The sequence below is a fragment of the Nilaparvata lugens genome, chromosome 1 (genome assembly GCF_014356525.2).
Source record: "Nilaparvata lugens isolate BPH chromosome 1, ASM1435652v1, whole genome shotgun sequence".
In the NCBI taxonomy this organism is placed as follows: domain Eukaryota; kingdom Metazoa; phylum Arthropoda; class Insecta; order Hemiptera; family Delphacidae; genus Nilaparvata; species Nilaparvata lugens.
The window spans coordinates 61,583,086-61,598,606 of NC_052504.1; the positions used below are offsets into that span (position 1 = coordinate 61,583,086).

A 15,521-nucleotide genomic window follows, 5' to 3' on the forward strand; every position below is an offset into this window, starting at 1 on the left:
ATTGATTGAGTTGTCAATGTATTTCTTGCTTGACTAGCCAATAACAGTGCTTGTTTAGTGGTCTACAATCAAGATTTGGAATGCTATGGCTGCAACTCCATCTGCAACTAATAAATGGATTGTCATGGAAATTGAGTCCTGCTCATACCAGTGCCTGCACTCAGCATCATCAGCAATTAAGACTGCGGTCAAGTGGACTATGCCGGTATTATTCTGACTACAGTAGCCCACTTCTGATCCCGGTGTGGGCCACGAATTTAATTGAATTTCACTCTTTATGACAGGAGTTTACATTACAAAGAGCCCAGCAATTTCGGTTGTTCCCTAATTGGACTCTTACTGCCATGATAACCGGCCTTTGACTCTCCACTAAACGTTCACTCTATGAAATCTGTAAGCCACAGGAAGGTTCATTCCACGAACTCTTTCAGAAAGAGATAATAAAAATATATTTTTCATCAATATTTAAATTCATTCATCTGATACAATTCACGTTGAGATAATCAAGAGTGCGTTCAGATATTTCCTTAGAACAGCTTCATCAATAATCATGGACTAAGATTCATTGAAATATCTTTTCATCCTTGGTAATCACAAGACGATTTCAAATGAATACTTTCAAGAATATAAGATAATTCTCCTCTCTGTTACTGTACGAGTATAAGATCAAAACTGATTTGTGGAAATTCGAAATAAATTCAATTACACTACTACAAACTAACGAATTCTAATCTCTTCCCCCTCAACAAGATTGATTTCGAATGAATGAAATCTTGCATTACCTTGTCATCACAATACAATCTCTTTGAATATTCATTAACGATCCTTATGATCGTTTCAAATTCAGCACGCTTTGATTTCCGGACAACAAACTTTTACGATTTACCTGGTAATTGAAAACTCTCTCTCTACTGTCTTCGTCGAGTGTTTCGGACTGGCCTTATTGAGAACCCGGGTTTATAAAAGCACTTCATTCCTGATGGCAATTTTTTCCAATTCATAACACTGGATAATCCAATATATTGATACAACACAAACATAGTTTAAAAAAGCACTTCATTTCTGATGGCAATTTTTTCCAATTCATAACACTAGATAATCCAATATGGCGATACAACACAAACATAGTTTATCACCATAATTATTTCCTTAAACACTTCGAATACTATTGTTGTTTGAATTTCAATTCGATTTGACATTGTATTGATTGACATTGTACATTTGATTTGACATTGTACGACTCAGTTATATCGTGTGCTCACTAAACGATATGATTATTTATTTATTTATTTATCTCACATTTATTGCTGAAACTACTTTCCAAGAGAAAATATGAGAGGTGGGAAAATATGCACTTAAAATATCTTAGAAAGAACAAAGAATCATGTGGGCACTGGGAAGAAAAAAAATCACAAAAAAGAAAGAAAGAAAAATGTCATACGGAAACATGGCCACAAATATCTATCCTAAATTAAGCCCTTCAGAGTGTTGCAGAATCTGCCACGAGAGCACCCAAAGACGTCTAGTCGCCCAGAAAAGAGATTGAGAAGCCTCTGGATTCTATTAATTGGAGAGTTATAATGAATTTCTGTTCTGGAGCGTGTTACAAGAAAAGAAAATGAAGAGCGACGAGCCATGGATGAAATGTAGATATTTAGTTTAGAAAGTAAATAAGCAGAATCTATTTCATTGCTAAGTAAATTTTAAAGGGAAATAAGGGATTTGACATCCCTCCTTGATTATAATGTTTCAATTCCAAATATACACCTCAGCGTATCAGTTGAGAAATAAAATGGACAGTAGATAGTAAACTTCTTGTAATACATATATCTCAGAAATTTGTTCTGTAAACGCTCAAAAATTATAGTAAACCATAAAATAATGAACTAACTAATTTTGAACAAAGTTTTAAGATTTTTCTTTTCTCCTATTTCTAAGATATCTCTTTTAATCCACAGAATAACCCATGCAACACCGGCAGGTGCTTATGCTCACTCCTGTTATAGACACTGGGAATCAGACAGAGACATTTCTGACTCAAACAAGGCAATCGATCAAAAACGAGCATGCAGAGACATCGCTCAACAACTCATCAGAGATCTTCCTGGTAAAAACATTAATGTTAGTGGATAATATACTTGGAGTTACAATCATAACAATATTTTGTATGAATAGAATCACTATTTCTTACTGTTTTATTACAATATCACTACCCTTTCTATTCCTATCACTATCCCTACACTATATTTATATCATTTCTATTATCATCTCTTGAAAAAGTCTATAACTTGACATATGCATGTTATGTACAAAAATGTTGATCTTCACTACGCATGCCATTGAGTAATAGTGTCAGAAACTTCCGTTGTCTCTAAAGGATTACGTCCAATGATTGAGTAATTATAGGAAAAGTGGTATTTCCTATTGAATCTCCTATCGTCGATCATTGAAAGTCACACCTATTGAAATACTAGAAGATGCCTATCCTCAATGAATTAACTATGATTCTCTCTATATTTTATTTTTTTCATTGGTATAACGAGTTTGACTATTGAATACGCAGTTCAGTGAATATATTTTATTTCAGGTAATACTCGGAGGAGGTAGAGAGAAACTCTTGCCCAGCAGTCAAGAAATAAAAAGAGGGAGATCAGATAATATAGATTTGATCAAAGAATGGACTAGAGAAAAAACAGAGAGGAATCTTAGGAATAAGTATGTTGCGACTAGAAGCCAACTGGTTGAGGGCAATGTCACTGAAACCGATTACCTACTAGGTGAGTACCATAATATTCTATGAATAATAAGAAATAACCCATAATACAGACAAATACTACAAATACTACCTAACATATACTACAGAAGTTGACAGATTAATATCGTATAGTAAATATTTTACTAAAAGCCATTTACAGAAGAAAATGAAGGAGGATTCAAGTGAATTAGCATCGTCAACCCTGTTTTCAAACAGGGTAAGCGAGAGAAAGTTTATTCTTTACATCAATTTAAATATTCTTTTTTGTTGACACACTACTCCACAAACGGAGAATACTCAAAATAATCATCTGATAAAATGTTTTCTTCTCATTGACTAAGAAAATCTACTAAAATATGAATAAAATGGAATAGAAAAATCCCTTATTCGACGGAGTTTTCACTAAAGTCCTCTACCATTCAACCTAGTTGGGTTGGAAATATGTGGATTTTGACAAAACATATTTTTAGTAGTTGTTCTTGATAGTGCATAAAATGCTAATTGAAAACTTTATCCATTCATAATATCTTGGCTATATTTCAAATTCATAACTTGAATTGCAGGACTATTCACTGACAGCCACTTCCAATATGCACTTTTACCTGGCAAAGAATCACAACCAAGTCTTGCTGAAATGACTGAAGCGGCTATAAGAGTGCTTTCCAAGAATGAAGAAGGCTATTTTCTCCTCGTTGAAGGTGGATTGATCGATTTGGCTCATCACGCCAACAAGGTTTGAACTTGATAACAAATTTTCAATCTCAACATTACAATTTTCACTTATTTCTTTTTCATGTTATATATATTCAAAAAACTCAAATATCGCATAACTAAATGGTAAATTAGTTCAGTTGTATTGATGATTTATACGAATACCGTCCACACCCACCGTGTAAATTAATATCAAATTAATAAGATCCATAAAGCATGACATTATCATTGTGGATGCTGTCTTCAACTGGCGTATGCCAATTCTGAACGTGACTGCGCTCTACCAGCAAAGTTGCGAATCATCCTCACCTAGAACTCACTTTGGCTGTTAGATGCCGGGCTCTGCTTCTTTCTCATGCAAGGTCTATGAAGAACTTTCCATAAAACTTGCTCTCACCAAAGGTCACAGAAAAAAAAGTTTCTCTTCTGTTCTCTCATGTAATCACGACACTTTCTTTCTTACTTACTTACTTACTGCGGTGGCCACTCGTACCCCAGTCGGTACTTAGCCTCATCAACTAAGCCTCTCCAAAAGTTTCGGTCACCAGCGTCATGGCTTCTCTTTTTTCAGACCCATCCTCCTCATATCTCTCCGGACCTGGTCCCACCATCTAGTTTTTGGCCTTCCAACTGGTCTCCTTCCTATAGGATTATTCCTCAGTACACTGCTTGTCAGAGCTCCTTCTTCTTTCCTCAGAGTGTGTCCCGTCCACCGTAACCTTCTGCTTTTAATCTCACCCACTATGTCTGGTTCATTCAATCACGACACTACTACTAGTAATTATTAGTATTATAAATTGGAAATAGCCTAGGGTATAAAGTTATACCTGTACTGTACTACTTGGGGCCGTTTGCACAGTCAAAGCTTAAACTGGATTAATTCAGCTGGTGGCTTAAACTCAAAATGGAACACATGAAATGAAATGAAATTTATTTCCCAAAAATAAACAAAAACAAAACATAATAATACAACACTTTACAGCATAGAGAAACACTAAAGAGATTTATAAACAGTGTATATATAAAAAAAATACATAATAATAAATGTTAATCTATGCAAAAAGTACAGAACACTCAAAAGGAAAATATTAATACCTGCATAGGCGTTGAACCTGTGCGCAGATATGAGTCCTAAATATAGAATTCAATACGGTAGTAGTTAAAATTGAAATTGGGAAAAACCAACAACTCAGAATTAGCGGTTAAAAATATTAATTGAGAGGAAAAGAAGAAAAATACTAAGAGAGAGACAGGTTAATCAAGAAATTTTGATGTTTTTCTTTTTTTTTTTAATATTGCATCTAATAAATTAGATATTTTTATTCAATACATCAGACAGATCACAGCGTAATCTGATTAAGTATTTTAGGATATGGGTCACTCGAGTTTTAAATGGTCGAAATATAAATATATCGACGTAAAATGAAAAGGAAAAATGAAAAGGAGACAATACGGACATTTATATTGAGTAACGTTACTGGAATAGTTTCTCATCAAGCTTGTAATCTAATATGTTTTTATCTATAATCTTGCTTAAATTGTAAGTATTTGCAATATCTAGTACCTCACCAGGAAGAAAACTGACCAATTTATTTGCTACAAATACAAATTGTCTACAGCATACATCGAGAGCAGTACGGTCAAAGTTGTAGGTTATACTAGATGTTCTTAAATTATATTGAGTCACACGAGGATGAAATTTGTGTTTATTTTTTATTATGTAAAGGATAAGGCTTTTTGAATACAGCTGTCTGACGGTTAAAACCTTGAAATCGGTAAAGAGATCGTTAGTTGGGTACAGTCTGGGTTTGGAAGATATAGCTTTGATTAAAAATTTCTGTGTGACAAACAATTTATTGAAATGGACATTTCTGGCTCCCCCCCAGGCGATGATTCCATACTGAAGGACTGATTGGCCATAAGCATAATACACCAATCGAGCAATATCTCTATCTTTCAGCAAGCCGATGTTGTAAAATTTATAAATTACGAATCTTAGCCTACGACATAAGTTATTGATGTGTGCATCCCACCTCAAGTGTTGGTCAAGGATAATACCTAGGAACTTTGTATTTTTTTCACTTTTTATGCTAGGGCAGTCACATTATAACAAACTAGACTTGATACGGATTTAATCCAGTTTAAAATGGAATTTAGTTAAAACTGTCACTGTGCAAACGGCCCTTAGTATATCTATCGATACCAGAATTGCGGAATGTGGTACTGTGGTGCATTGTAAAAGTATTAACGAAACTATGATCGCTTTTAGTCAAATTCCGTTCAATCTAATAGAATCTTTAAGGATTAAGTTAATCCTTTTGTTACTAACTTTGGTGTAAACGCAGCTCAACTATTCTATTATTTCGTCACTGTATGTAATATTCTAAAACTTGAAGAGGGAATCAAAAATAAGAAACCACATCTGTTTAATTTTGATCTTCTGTTTCTGGTTCATTAATTCACACGTTCATTAGTAGTCCAGGCAATGAATGCTCAAAATAGGGTATTGAGGGAAATGTTTGGAAGACAATTTTTGACCGTTCTGTTCAGGGTAGTGAGGAGGTAAACATATCAAAAGCCGCCCCCCCCCCCTATAACCTGTGATAAGGGGGTGGGGGTGGTTCGGGGGTATCATTTTTTGGTTTATCAAAAGTCCCCATTCCTATAACTCATGTACTACCGGGATAAGGTTGATTTAAAAGTTGCATTTTCCAGCGTTTTGATCCCACGCTCATAACTAGAAAGCAATGCGTCCAACCGACATAACCAACTATTCATAAATGAAGCTTGATGAATTCTCTACACATTTTGATCTGTGAAATTTTGTGATATCAACAACAGTTCCCGAGATATTCGCTCTTGAAGGTGAATAATTATTGAAATAACAGGCTTTTATCCAATGTTTTGCTCTTTCAGGGCTTATAACTTTCCAACAATGCATTGTAAAAACTGATGCTTATCTTGGGTTTGTAGCGCATTGAATTGACTTTGAAATGATGTATTACTTCACTATTCCAAGTTTTCGTTTCATTGTTATTACAGCTTCAATGTAGGGGGTAAAATTTTCATTGCTGCAACAAGTGTCAACTTAGCGGTTCCACACCTTCAACAGAGGGGATAAAAATGTGCACTTTCGCTAAGTTCATCTACTAACTAGTCCAAATCAAGCTGCAAAATCAAAAATCGTGTCACGGACACCCCTTCAAGTGTCATTGTCAAACGATCAATTGTTGCAGCAATGAAAATTTTACCCCCTACATTGAAGCTGCTGTAACAATGGAAGGGAAACTTGGAATAGTGTAATAATGCATCATTTTGAAGAAAATTTGATGCTCTTCAGGCCTACGATGAGCATTGATTTCTACAATGCATTGTTGAATAGTTATAAGTCTTGAAAGAGCAAAAAAATCGAATGGAACCCTGTTATTTTAACAATTACACACCTTCAAGAGCAAATATCTCGGGAACTGTTAAAAATATCACAAAACTCCACTGAACAAAAATGAAGATAATTTATCAAGCTAGTCAGTTATGTCGGTTGAACAGAATTGTCTACAAGATATGAGCGTGGAAGCAAAAAGCTAAAAAATGCAACTTTCAAACCACCCTCATCCCCTTAGCACATGAGTTAGGAAAGGGGACTTTCGAAATGTTCACCCACTAACTAGTCTCAACAGAAGCTGCTAGTTCCAAAATTGTGTTCAAAACATCCCCTCCATATTTCTTTGCCAATTGACCTATTGCTGCAAGACTGGAGATTTCACACTTAATACTAAAGCTGCTGCAATAGGAGTCAAAATTTGTCTTCCAAACATTTCCCTCTATAATCTTTCTTTGACTGGACTATAGGCACATTCATACTTTCATAAATAATCAACTTTGATCCCCCTCTGAAATGAGTGCGATTCGTTGCTTCAAATTTCAGCCAATTCCTTAGTTCTCTTCCAGGGGCGCCATTTAGGGGGAGGCAGGGGGGTTCTAGGCCCCCCAAGGATCAAATAAATAATGAAAATGCGGGTCTATCTACAAGAATCCTTAGGATCTCATACTGATTCAATATTTTTTTTTAAACAGCAATAGTTTAATTCCTTCTACAGTATCAACAATGTAGCTAAATTGCCTTGTAAGAATGGCTGTAAATTATACAGAATTGGAGAGAATATGGGAACAGCTTGAAGTTTCTTTACCTTTCTAACTGGAAGTTATTTTCCAATAGAATTTGATCCCCAATGAAATTGTAAAAGAAAATTGATCTGTTTCCATGATTTTTAACAACTCTGTTTCAGTTTATTCCTACTTTTGGGCCTCTCTGTATATTCCTGATGAATATTATATGATTTAATCTATAACTACTAATAATGTATATGTTTGTATTGATAATTCAACCACATTATTGTGTAAAACTTGAAAAAATGAAGCATATAAGATCTTCGAATGTAATATTTTTGGGGATAAACCCAGGACCCCCTATCCTTTTGATGAAAGGCGCCACTGCTCTCTTCGAATTACGTGTGGGATGAAAATTACATTGTCATCTCATGAAGTTACTTCTCATGTATTTTTGAATAATGTGGGCCTATCAATAATAGATAATATTCAATCACTTCCTCAACAATGTCGATTTGAACTTTACTGAGAAGTTTTATTATGGCCTACCTTTTTTCGAACGATATCAAACTCGACTGTAAAATACTTTAGGTATCAATAATTCAGCACTAAAATCCAAATCAATATTCACATACGACATTTTTTTCATCTAATTTTAGATTTTGTAAATCTTTTTTGTGAAGTGAAACAATATATTATATTGTATATTCCAATACCGTGATACTCAAATGAATATACTTTCTGTGAATGAATAAAAAGGTGCAGTTTCTCGTGCTGTACCATTAAAGAGTTTCATAAATTCTTTTACCTACGATTATAACTTTCATTATTAATCATTATTAATAATTACTTCCTTCACAGAAAAACAAGCATTGATGAATATTTTGTATTTCAGGCTCACATAGCTCTGCATGAGACAATTGAATTTGATATGGCTATAAGGAAAGCATTGGAACTTTCGAATGCGAATGACACTCTCATTGTTGTTACTGCTGATCATTCGCATACTTTGACTCACAGCGGATATCCCGTAAGAGGTTCATCAGTATTTGGATTGGCAGGCATATCAAATGTTGATAAAATGCCACTTCCCATCCTCAGTTACGCTGCTGGTCCTGGATATCATCATACTTTCACAAGGGATGGGCTTCGATATCCATTTTGGGATGACCAGATAGGTGAGTACTGTACACAAACTTGAGAAAGATAATCCCACTATGACGTTGCACAATTTATACAGATTTATTGATAAGGATGAAAATTGAATGAAACTATTAAATGACTTATTCATAATTAGACCATAAACTTACCTAACTGACTTATTTATAATTAGACTATAGACTTACCTAACTGAATCAATGATGATCAAGCCTTTCAAAACTATGGATTGAGAAAGGCTATTTTATTCTTGTTCAAGGTGTATAATTATATCAATTATTTGGCTCTCAAGAATATAAAAGTTTGATTAATAAATAATGCATCCAATCCACGATGGAGTTTTTGTCACTTTGAAGAGAGAAATGAGCATCATGACAGTTTTATTTTCCTATTTCAGAGTTTTCCTTCATGATTGTATTTCAGTTATTAGTAACAAATCGACCAACTTATTTGAAAACAAATATACCGGTACATTATTATTATTATCGGTACTAGTAACTGAAATACAATCATGGAGAAGAATTTTGAAATCGGAAAATGAATCTATCTTGATGCTTCTTTCTCACTCCAAAGTGATGAAAACTTAATTTACTCAATAAAAATGTCTTTTAAAAGGAATTTCAGCTTCTGCAATTCTACAAAAATCATAAAAAAGCATAAATTTATTTAACAATAGAATATGATTGAGATCTATATTGAGAACATTTTTCTTGCATTTCTGCTCCACTTATAGATAAGAACTTCCGTTTCCCAGCTACATTCCCTCAACAAGAAGCCAACCACGGTGGTGAAGATGTTCCCGTCTACGCCAAAGGTCCTTGGTCACATCTCCTCACCGGCAGTTACGAGCAGAATCTCATCCCAATCGTTATGGCATATGCTGCTGGTATTGGACCCGGGAAAACACCCAATGAAATAAGCCCATTGAATAGAAAATGAAACTGTTTCACGTGAAGTAGCTGCATCATTATTCATGCATGAATCACCTATGCAATCCTTTTGAATCAAGTCGGATTTTGTCTAGGCTGTAATTTATTTAAAATGTTGTGAATCTGTGAAATTGCACAATCTGTGAAACCTTCTCTCGATGAGGTTAGAGGTATTATGAATGAGTAGAAATTATCATTCAAAAGAACAATAATTTCCAATTAATTACAAAAGAGGTTGTTAGGTAGTTCCAGTTTTGATAGAGTTGGATCAACATCTTATAGAAAATCGAAGGAAGTGTGAAATAAATGTTTTTTCCATAGATTATGTGGTGAAGTCATGTTCCAATCACAAACTCCAAGTTTATGGCTTTCAAGTGAGGGTGACATCTCGTTGAATGCATCTTCCACTAGCCACATAAAATGAAATGAATTATTTTCATTTCCGTTCTTAGTAGTTATCAACCTACTGAGAGTGGACAATAAGCAAATATTCAAAATTCATTCCATCCGAAGATTCGAATACAGGTACAGCAGATACAGCAAATTTATTCTCAGAATCAGAATTTCTATTCCTTCCTTTCTATTCCGATAATTTCTACCTTAGCTTTGAGTGAACGGATCAACTGAGAGTATTGTTATTTTATAATTGAGGGTAAATTGCTCACAGTTTACACATGTGGGTCTTCTGTATGGTTCAGTCAAATTGATTTGCCAACATATAGTTTGTAAGTCTTCATCACTCTAACAGAGTACATGAGTGGGAAGAACACATTGATTAAAGTGTAGATTTGACCAATGTTGCAATTAATTCCAATTACCTCAATTGAAATACTGTACATTAGTTCAACGGTCATTTTGTGTCCTTTGAAGGAATAGTGGATCAATCAGTATTCTGTACAGCATGCTTGAAATTTCATTTCAGTGATAGCCCATTCAGTCGTCCACTCAATGTCATTCTCAATTACGATATTATATTCATGACTAGTGACGTGATAATTGAGGGCAATCCAACGTTTATGTAGGAGGGCACTTCTAGATTTCCCTAATAAAATATCTGTGATGAGTTCCTACACAAAAAGCTTTGTTGCTCTAAAATATTGGAGAGTTCACATTCCAATAAAATCCAATTTCCGTTTAACAGGCTATGCGTCAAGAAGAGATCTTCATCTCGGTATTTATCAATTTTGAAGATTCATATCTTCTGACATTATTAAAATGCCATTCAGGATGAAAAATATAAATTAAAAGCACTGATCTTGAAGTGATGTTGAGGAATGTCCTTTCCTGCATTAATATCAACTCTTGACAATATTTTAAGAAGGAAGATTTCAGAATTTACAGTTTGGTAGGAAGTACTCTCAATGTGCTAAGCTCTCTCATCTTAAGATAGGAATGCTGTGGAGCACCCTTTTCATGACATCAACTGAGATTAATACAATAGTGAATTTGGAAAAGGTCGAACTCGAGTTATCAGTCACCTGTCGATAGAATAGAGAAGTGACTACTCAAAAATTCTTTCAACCGGTGCTTCGACAGGGGCTTTAAAGATAACACCCTTCTTACCTAATTGCTTATGCTCTTTACTTCCAAAACTTAATAAGATTAATGTGATTTGATGAATTTATCAGTTTGCAAATCCAGGGAATTTGAATGAACTATATTTTCAATATTGAACAAAAAAACCAGGGACCTGAATTACTTCTAACGATCAAAAACAATACTGTGAGTGGAAGGAAAGGGTTTTGTTACCATCACAAGTCAAACAAGCAAGTCTGAAGAAAAGAGTTGAATATCGAATGAGACAGTTGAGATTCCCTTTGTACTCGTTTGTTGGATTGTAAGGGGTGCGAAAAAGTCAAGAATAATGTTCAACTCTGAACTCTTGGTATGTAAATCACTGGTGACAGGAAAATTCTTCTTCGCTCCCCGTTCATTTTTATTGTCGACTGAATAAACATGTTTCTTCCACTTCATGATTCAACCAGCATTCAACAGATACAAACAATTCACTGCATAACATAACATTTAGTATATAGCCTACAGTAACTATATTACCCATATAGGTATAGCCTATATGAGTATAGCCTACTCATTCGAGAGTATGAATTATTAGAGATTGAAATTTGGAAGTTTTTCATATGATTGGTTCTTGTTTCTACTGTGTGTGGAGGGAGAAAATCATAGTTTAATATTCGTATTATCATATTATTTGTAGTAGAATAATTAGGTTTCGATAATTCAATAAAGTTCATGAGTATAACGATTCTTCAGTTTAACATTTTGCTACTATTATATCTCTTTAATTACTGAATAATATTATGTGTAACTGTAAATAAAATGTGTGTGTAAGAATTGGTGATTTCGTGTGAATAATATGACTGTAAATGATAAGAGCATTACTCTGAGTACTTTTGCGACGGCGTGCCAAGTTATGGTGGGAGGGAGGCTAGTGCTAAACCCTCGTTAATCGACTGATTATGTTCCACAGCTCTGAAGAGTTATAATTATATTTTTAAAATGTATCTGGGACTCAGCATTATAATATTATATAGAATAATATACATTTTGATATACAATAAATTCCTATAAATTTCTTTTTTATCTGATTTTTTACAGAAAAATTAGAAAGGGAAAGTTATTGATTGTGAGGTGTGAATTTATAAATCTTCATCATTCAATAACATAATATAAATTCACAAACTGAATAGTTCGACTATAAGCGATTGAAGAGTTGGTTTGTATAAAAGGAGTTTTTATCATGGAAGTTGACATTGCCGGTTTGTCTGTTAGAATCAGCAAGATTATCAACAAGTCTGCCTGTTCAGTAGGAAATATTCATGAGATACGACACATTTGAACCTGAAGCAAACCGCGATGTCCGATTCCTTACCAATTGGTCCGAGTGCATTGATGAATGAATGATATTTCTTGCTAACATTCTAGGAGCTCAACGTTCAGGCTACCAATTAGATAACCTCTCTATGGAGTTGGTTGCATCTGTAGCCTTCTAGCTTTGGATATACATTGAATGGAAACTCTGTCCTAATTCGAATCACGATTTTCCGCATGGCATCATCCATTCTGAGAGCAAGAAGATGAATGTATTCGTTTCGCGTTTCATTCATAATATACCTTGCTTGAAATGTGACTGCGTGGGGCATAATAAAATACCCCGTCTTTATTCATCCACATTGAGAATATCCATGCAGGGTGATATTCATACACTATTTCTATCATACCATAAAATACTAAAATATCTTGGCTTCCAAGTAGAAAAACGTCTCAGTTCAAACTCTCAACTCGATCCATTAAAACATTTTATTCAATTCCCAACTTTCAATCAACTGTTGTGATAAAGTTATTATTCAACACTATTCTAGCTTCTGTCTCAATTCATAATCTCTCGATTGATCGAACAGGCTCTAATTCTCACAAGTTCAAGCACATAATAGTTATTAATGTCCGATCGAGAGGTAGTTTGCCTATTGGGTCCAATGGGGTAATTGTCCGATATGTCCAATCAGGATGTAATTCCTAGTTCGTTCTCTTTCTCATGTTTCCCTCAAGATCAATGTTTCAATGATCGAGAAAAACTGTGAATTTTATGTACAAGATTTGTATGTATTTATTTCTAAAATTAGCTAATTATTCTATTTTACGCTTATGTCTACTCGAGTTGCAAGTTTTTGCGTTATTGGAGAAAGGAATAATTTGTTATGGAGTTGAAAAAATTAATTGAACCTGTCAGATATCGGCCTCACATTGAAGCGTCATGTATCAAATTGGAGGTATAATGAAGTAAACCCAGTTTAATAAAACGGTAAAATGAATATATTCTGAAGGATATACTTTTACAATAAATATTGAATAAATTGATGAACAGATTATGTAAATAATAGCTTTCAAATAGATACAGAATGAAGATTGGTTGACAGCAGATTTGAATCTTTAAATTATAAACATTATATAAAAGGTTCGGTACTCTTCAATTAAACAAAATAAAATGGATAATAGCCTTTGGAAAGGGTCATAAACTGGACGAATTAAACAAGAAAAAACGAGTTAATATTAAATGGTGATTCAGAGAATAGAACAAATTAATAATTAAAATTACTCTCAGGGTGTGGTTTCGCCTAAGGAAAATAGACCTTTTGGCTAAGTACAGCGTGGATATTTAAACTTATTTAATACTATAAAATTTTGATTTCGTGTGAATAATATGACTGTAAATGATAAGAGCATTACTCTGAGTACTTTTGCGACGGCGTGCCAAGTTATGGTGGGAGGGAGGCTAGTGCTAAACCCTCGTTAATCGACTGATTATGTTCCACAGCTCTGAAGAGTTATAATTATATTTTTAAATTGTATCTTCCCTTTTTATCTGATTTTTTACAGAAAAATTAGAAAGGGAAAGTTATTGATTGTGAGGAGTGAATTTATAAATCTTCATCATTCAATAACATAATATAAATTCACAAACTGAATAGTTCGACTACAAGCGATTGAAGTGTTGGTTTGTATAAAAGGAGTTTTTATCATGGAAGTTGACATTGCCGGTTTGTCTGTTAGAATCAGCAAGATTATCAACAAGTCTGCCTGTTCAGTAGGAAATATTCATAAGATACGACACATTTGAACCTGAAGCAAACCGCGATGTCCGATTCCTTACCAATTGGTCCGAGTGCATTGATGAATGAATGATATTTCTTGCTAACATTCTAGGAGCTCAACGTTCAGGCTACCAATTAGATGACCTCTCTATAGAGTTGGTTGCATCTGTAGCCTTCTAGCTTTGGATATACATTGAATGGAAAGTCTGTCCTAATTCGAATCACGATTTTCCGCATGGCATCATCCATTCTGAGAGCAAGAAGATGAATGTATTCGTTTCGCGTTTCATTCATAATATACCTTGCTTGAAATGTGACTGCGTGGGGCATAATAAAATACTCCGTCTTTATTCATCCACATTGAGAATATCCATGCAGGGTGGTATTGATACACTTTTTCTATCATACCATAAAATACTAAAATATCTTGGCTTCCAAGTAGAAAAACGTCTCAGTTCAAACTCTCAACTCGATCCATTAAAACATTTTATTCAATTCCCAACTTTCAATCAACTGTTGTGATAAAGTTATTATTCAACACTATTCTAGCTTCTGTCTCGATTTCATAATCTCTCGATTGATCGAACAGGCTCTAATTCTCACAAGTTCAAGCACATAATAGTTATTAATGTCTGATCGAGAGGTAGTTTGCCTATTGGGTCCAATGGGGTAATTGTCCGATATGTCCAATCAGGATGTAATTCCTAGTTCGTTCTCATTCTCATGTTTCCCCTCAAGATCAATGTTTCAATGATCGAGCAAAACTGTGAATTTTATGTACAAGATTTGTATGTATTTATTTCTAAAATTAGCTAATTATTCTATTTTACGCTTATGTCTACTCGAGTTGCAAGTTTTTGCGATATTGGAGAAAGGAATAATTTGTTATGGAGTTGAAAAAATTAATTGAACTGAACTTCTAGTCACAAAATTGATGTCATAAAACAGTACAGAATAACTGTGGAATTTTGGATCTGTCGCTGAATAGTTTATGATAATATTGATAAATGTTATGAACAACGCGTGATTGGTTCTAATTTGAGGATCTGAGGATTCTTAAATTCTGGGCTTATATCATTTAACTATCCATCCAATACAGACTACTGCAATGATAACCGAATTCGGTAGACAGAAGAAATTCAATAACTCATGAACAATACGTTTGACTGCTTCAACAAATACAAGCCTTATTATAAAACTCGTATGAATAGAAATGACCAAACGACAAATGAGGCCGATATGTCCAATCAG

At 34.2% G+C, this 15,521-nt stretch overlaps 1 protein-coding gene across 1 annotated transcript in view; it reads left to right on the forward strand.

Annotated features, from left to right (window-relative positions):
- Positions 1-9,686, forward strand: part of LOC111057276 (alkaline phosphatase) — a 35,552-nt gene extending 25,866 nt beyond the window's left edge. The window contains exons 5-9 of the mRNA XM_022344704.2: positions 1,959-2,121; positions 2,588-2,777; positions 3,319-3,488; positions 8,469-8,751; positions 9,465-9,686. Of these exons, the coding sequence (XP_022200396.2) occupies positions 1,959-2,121; positions 2,588-2,777; positions 3,319-3,488; positions 8,469-8,751; positions 9,465-9,670 (1,012 nt within the window). The 3' untranslated portion in view covers positions 9,671-9,686. The remainder of the gene's footprint in view (positions 1-1,958; positions 2,122-2,587; positions 2,778-3,318; positions 3,489-8,468; positions 8,752-9,464) is intronic.
- The last annotated feature ends 5,835 nt before the right edge of the window (positions 9,687-15,521 follow it).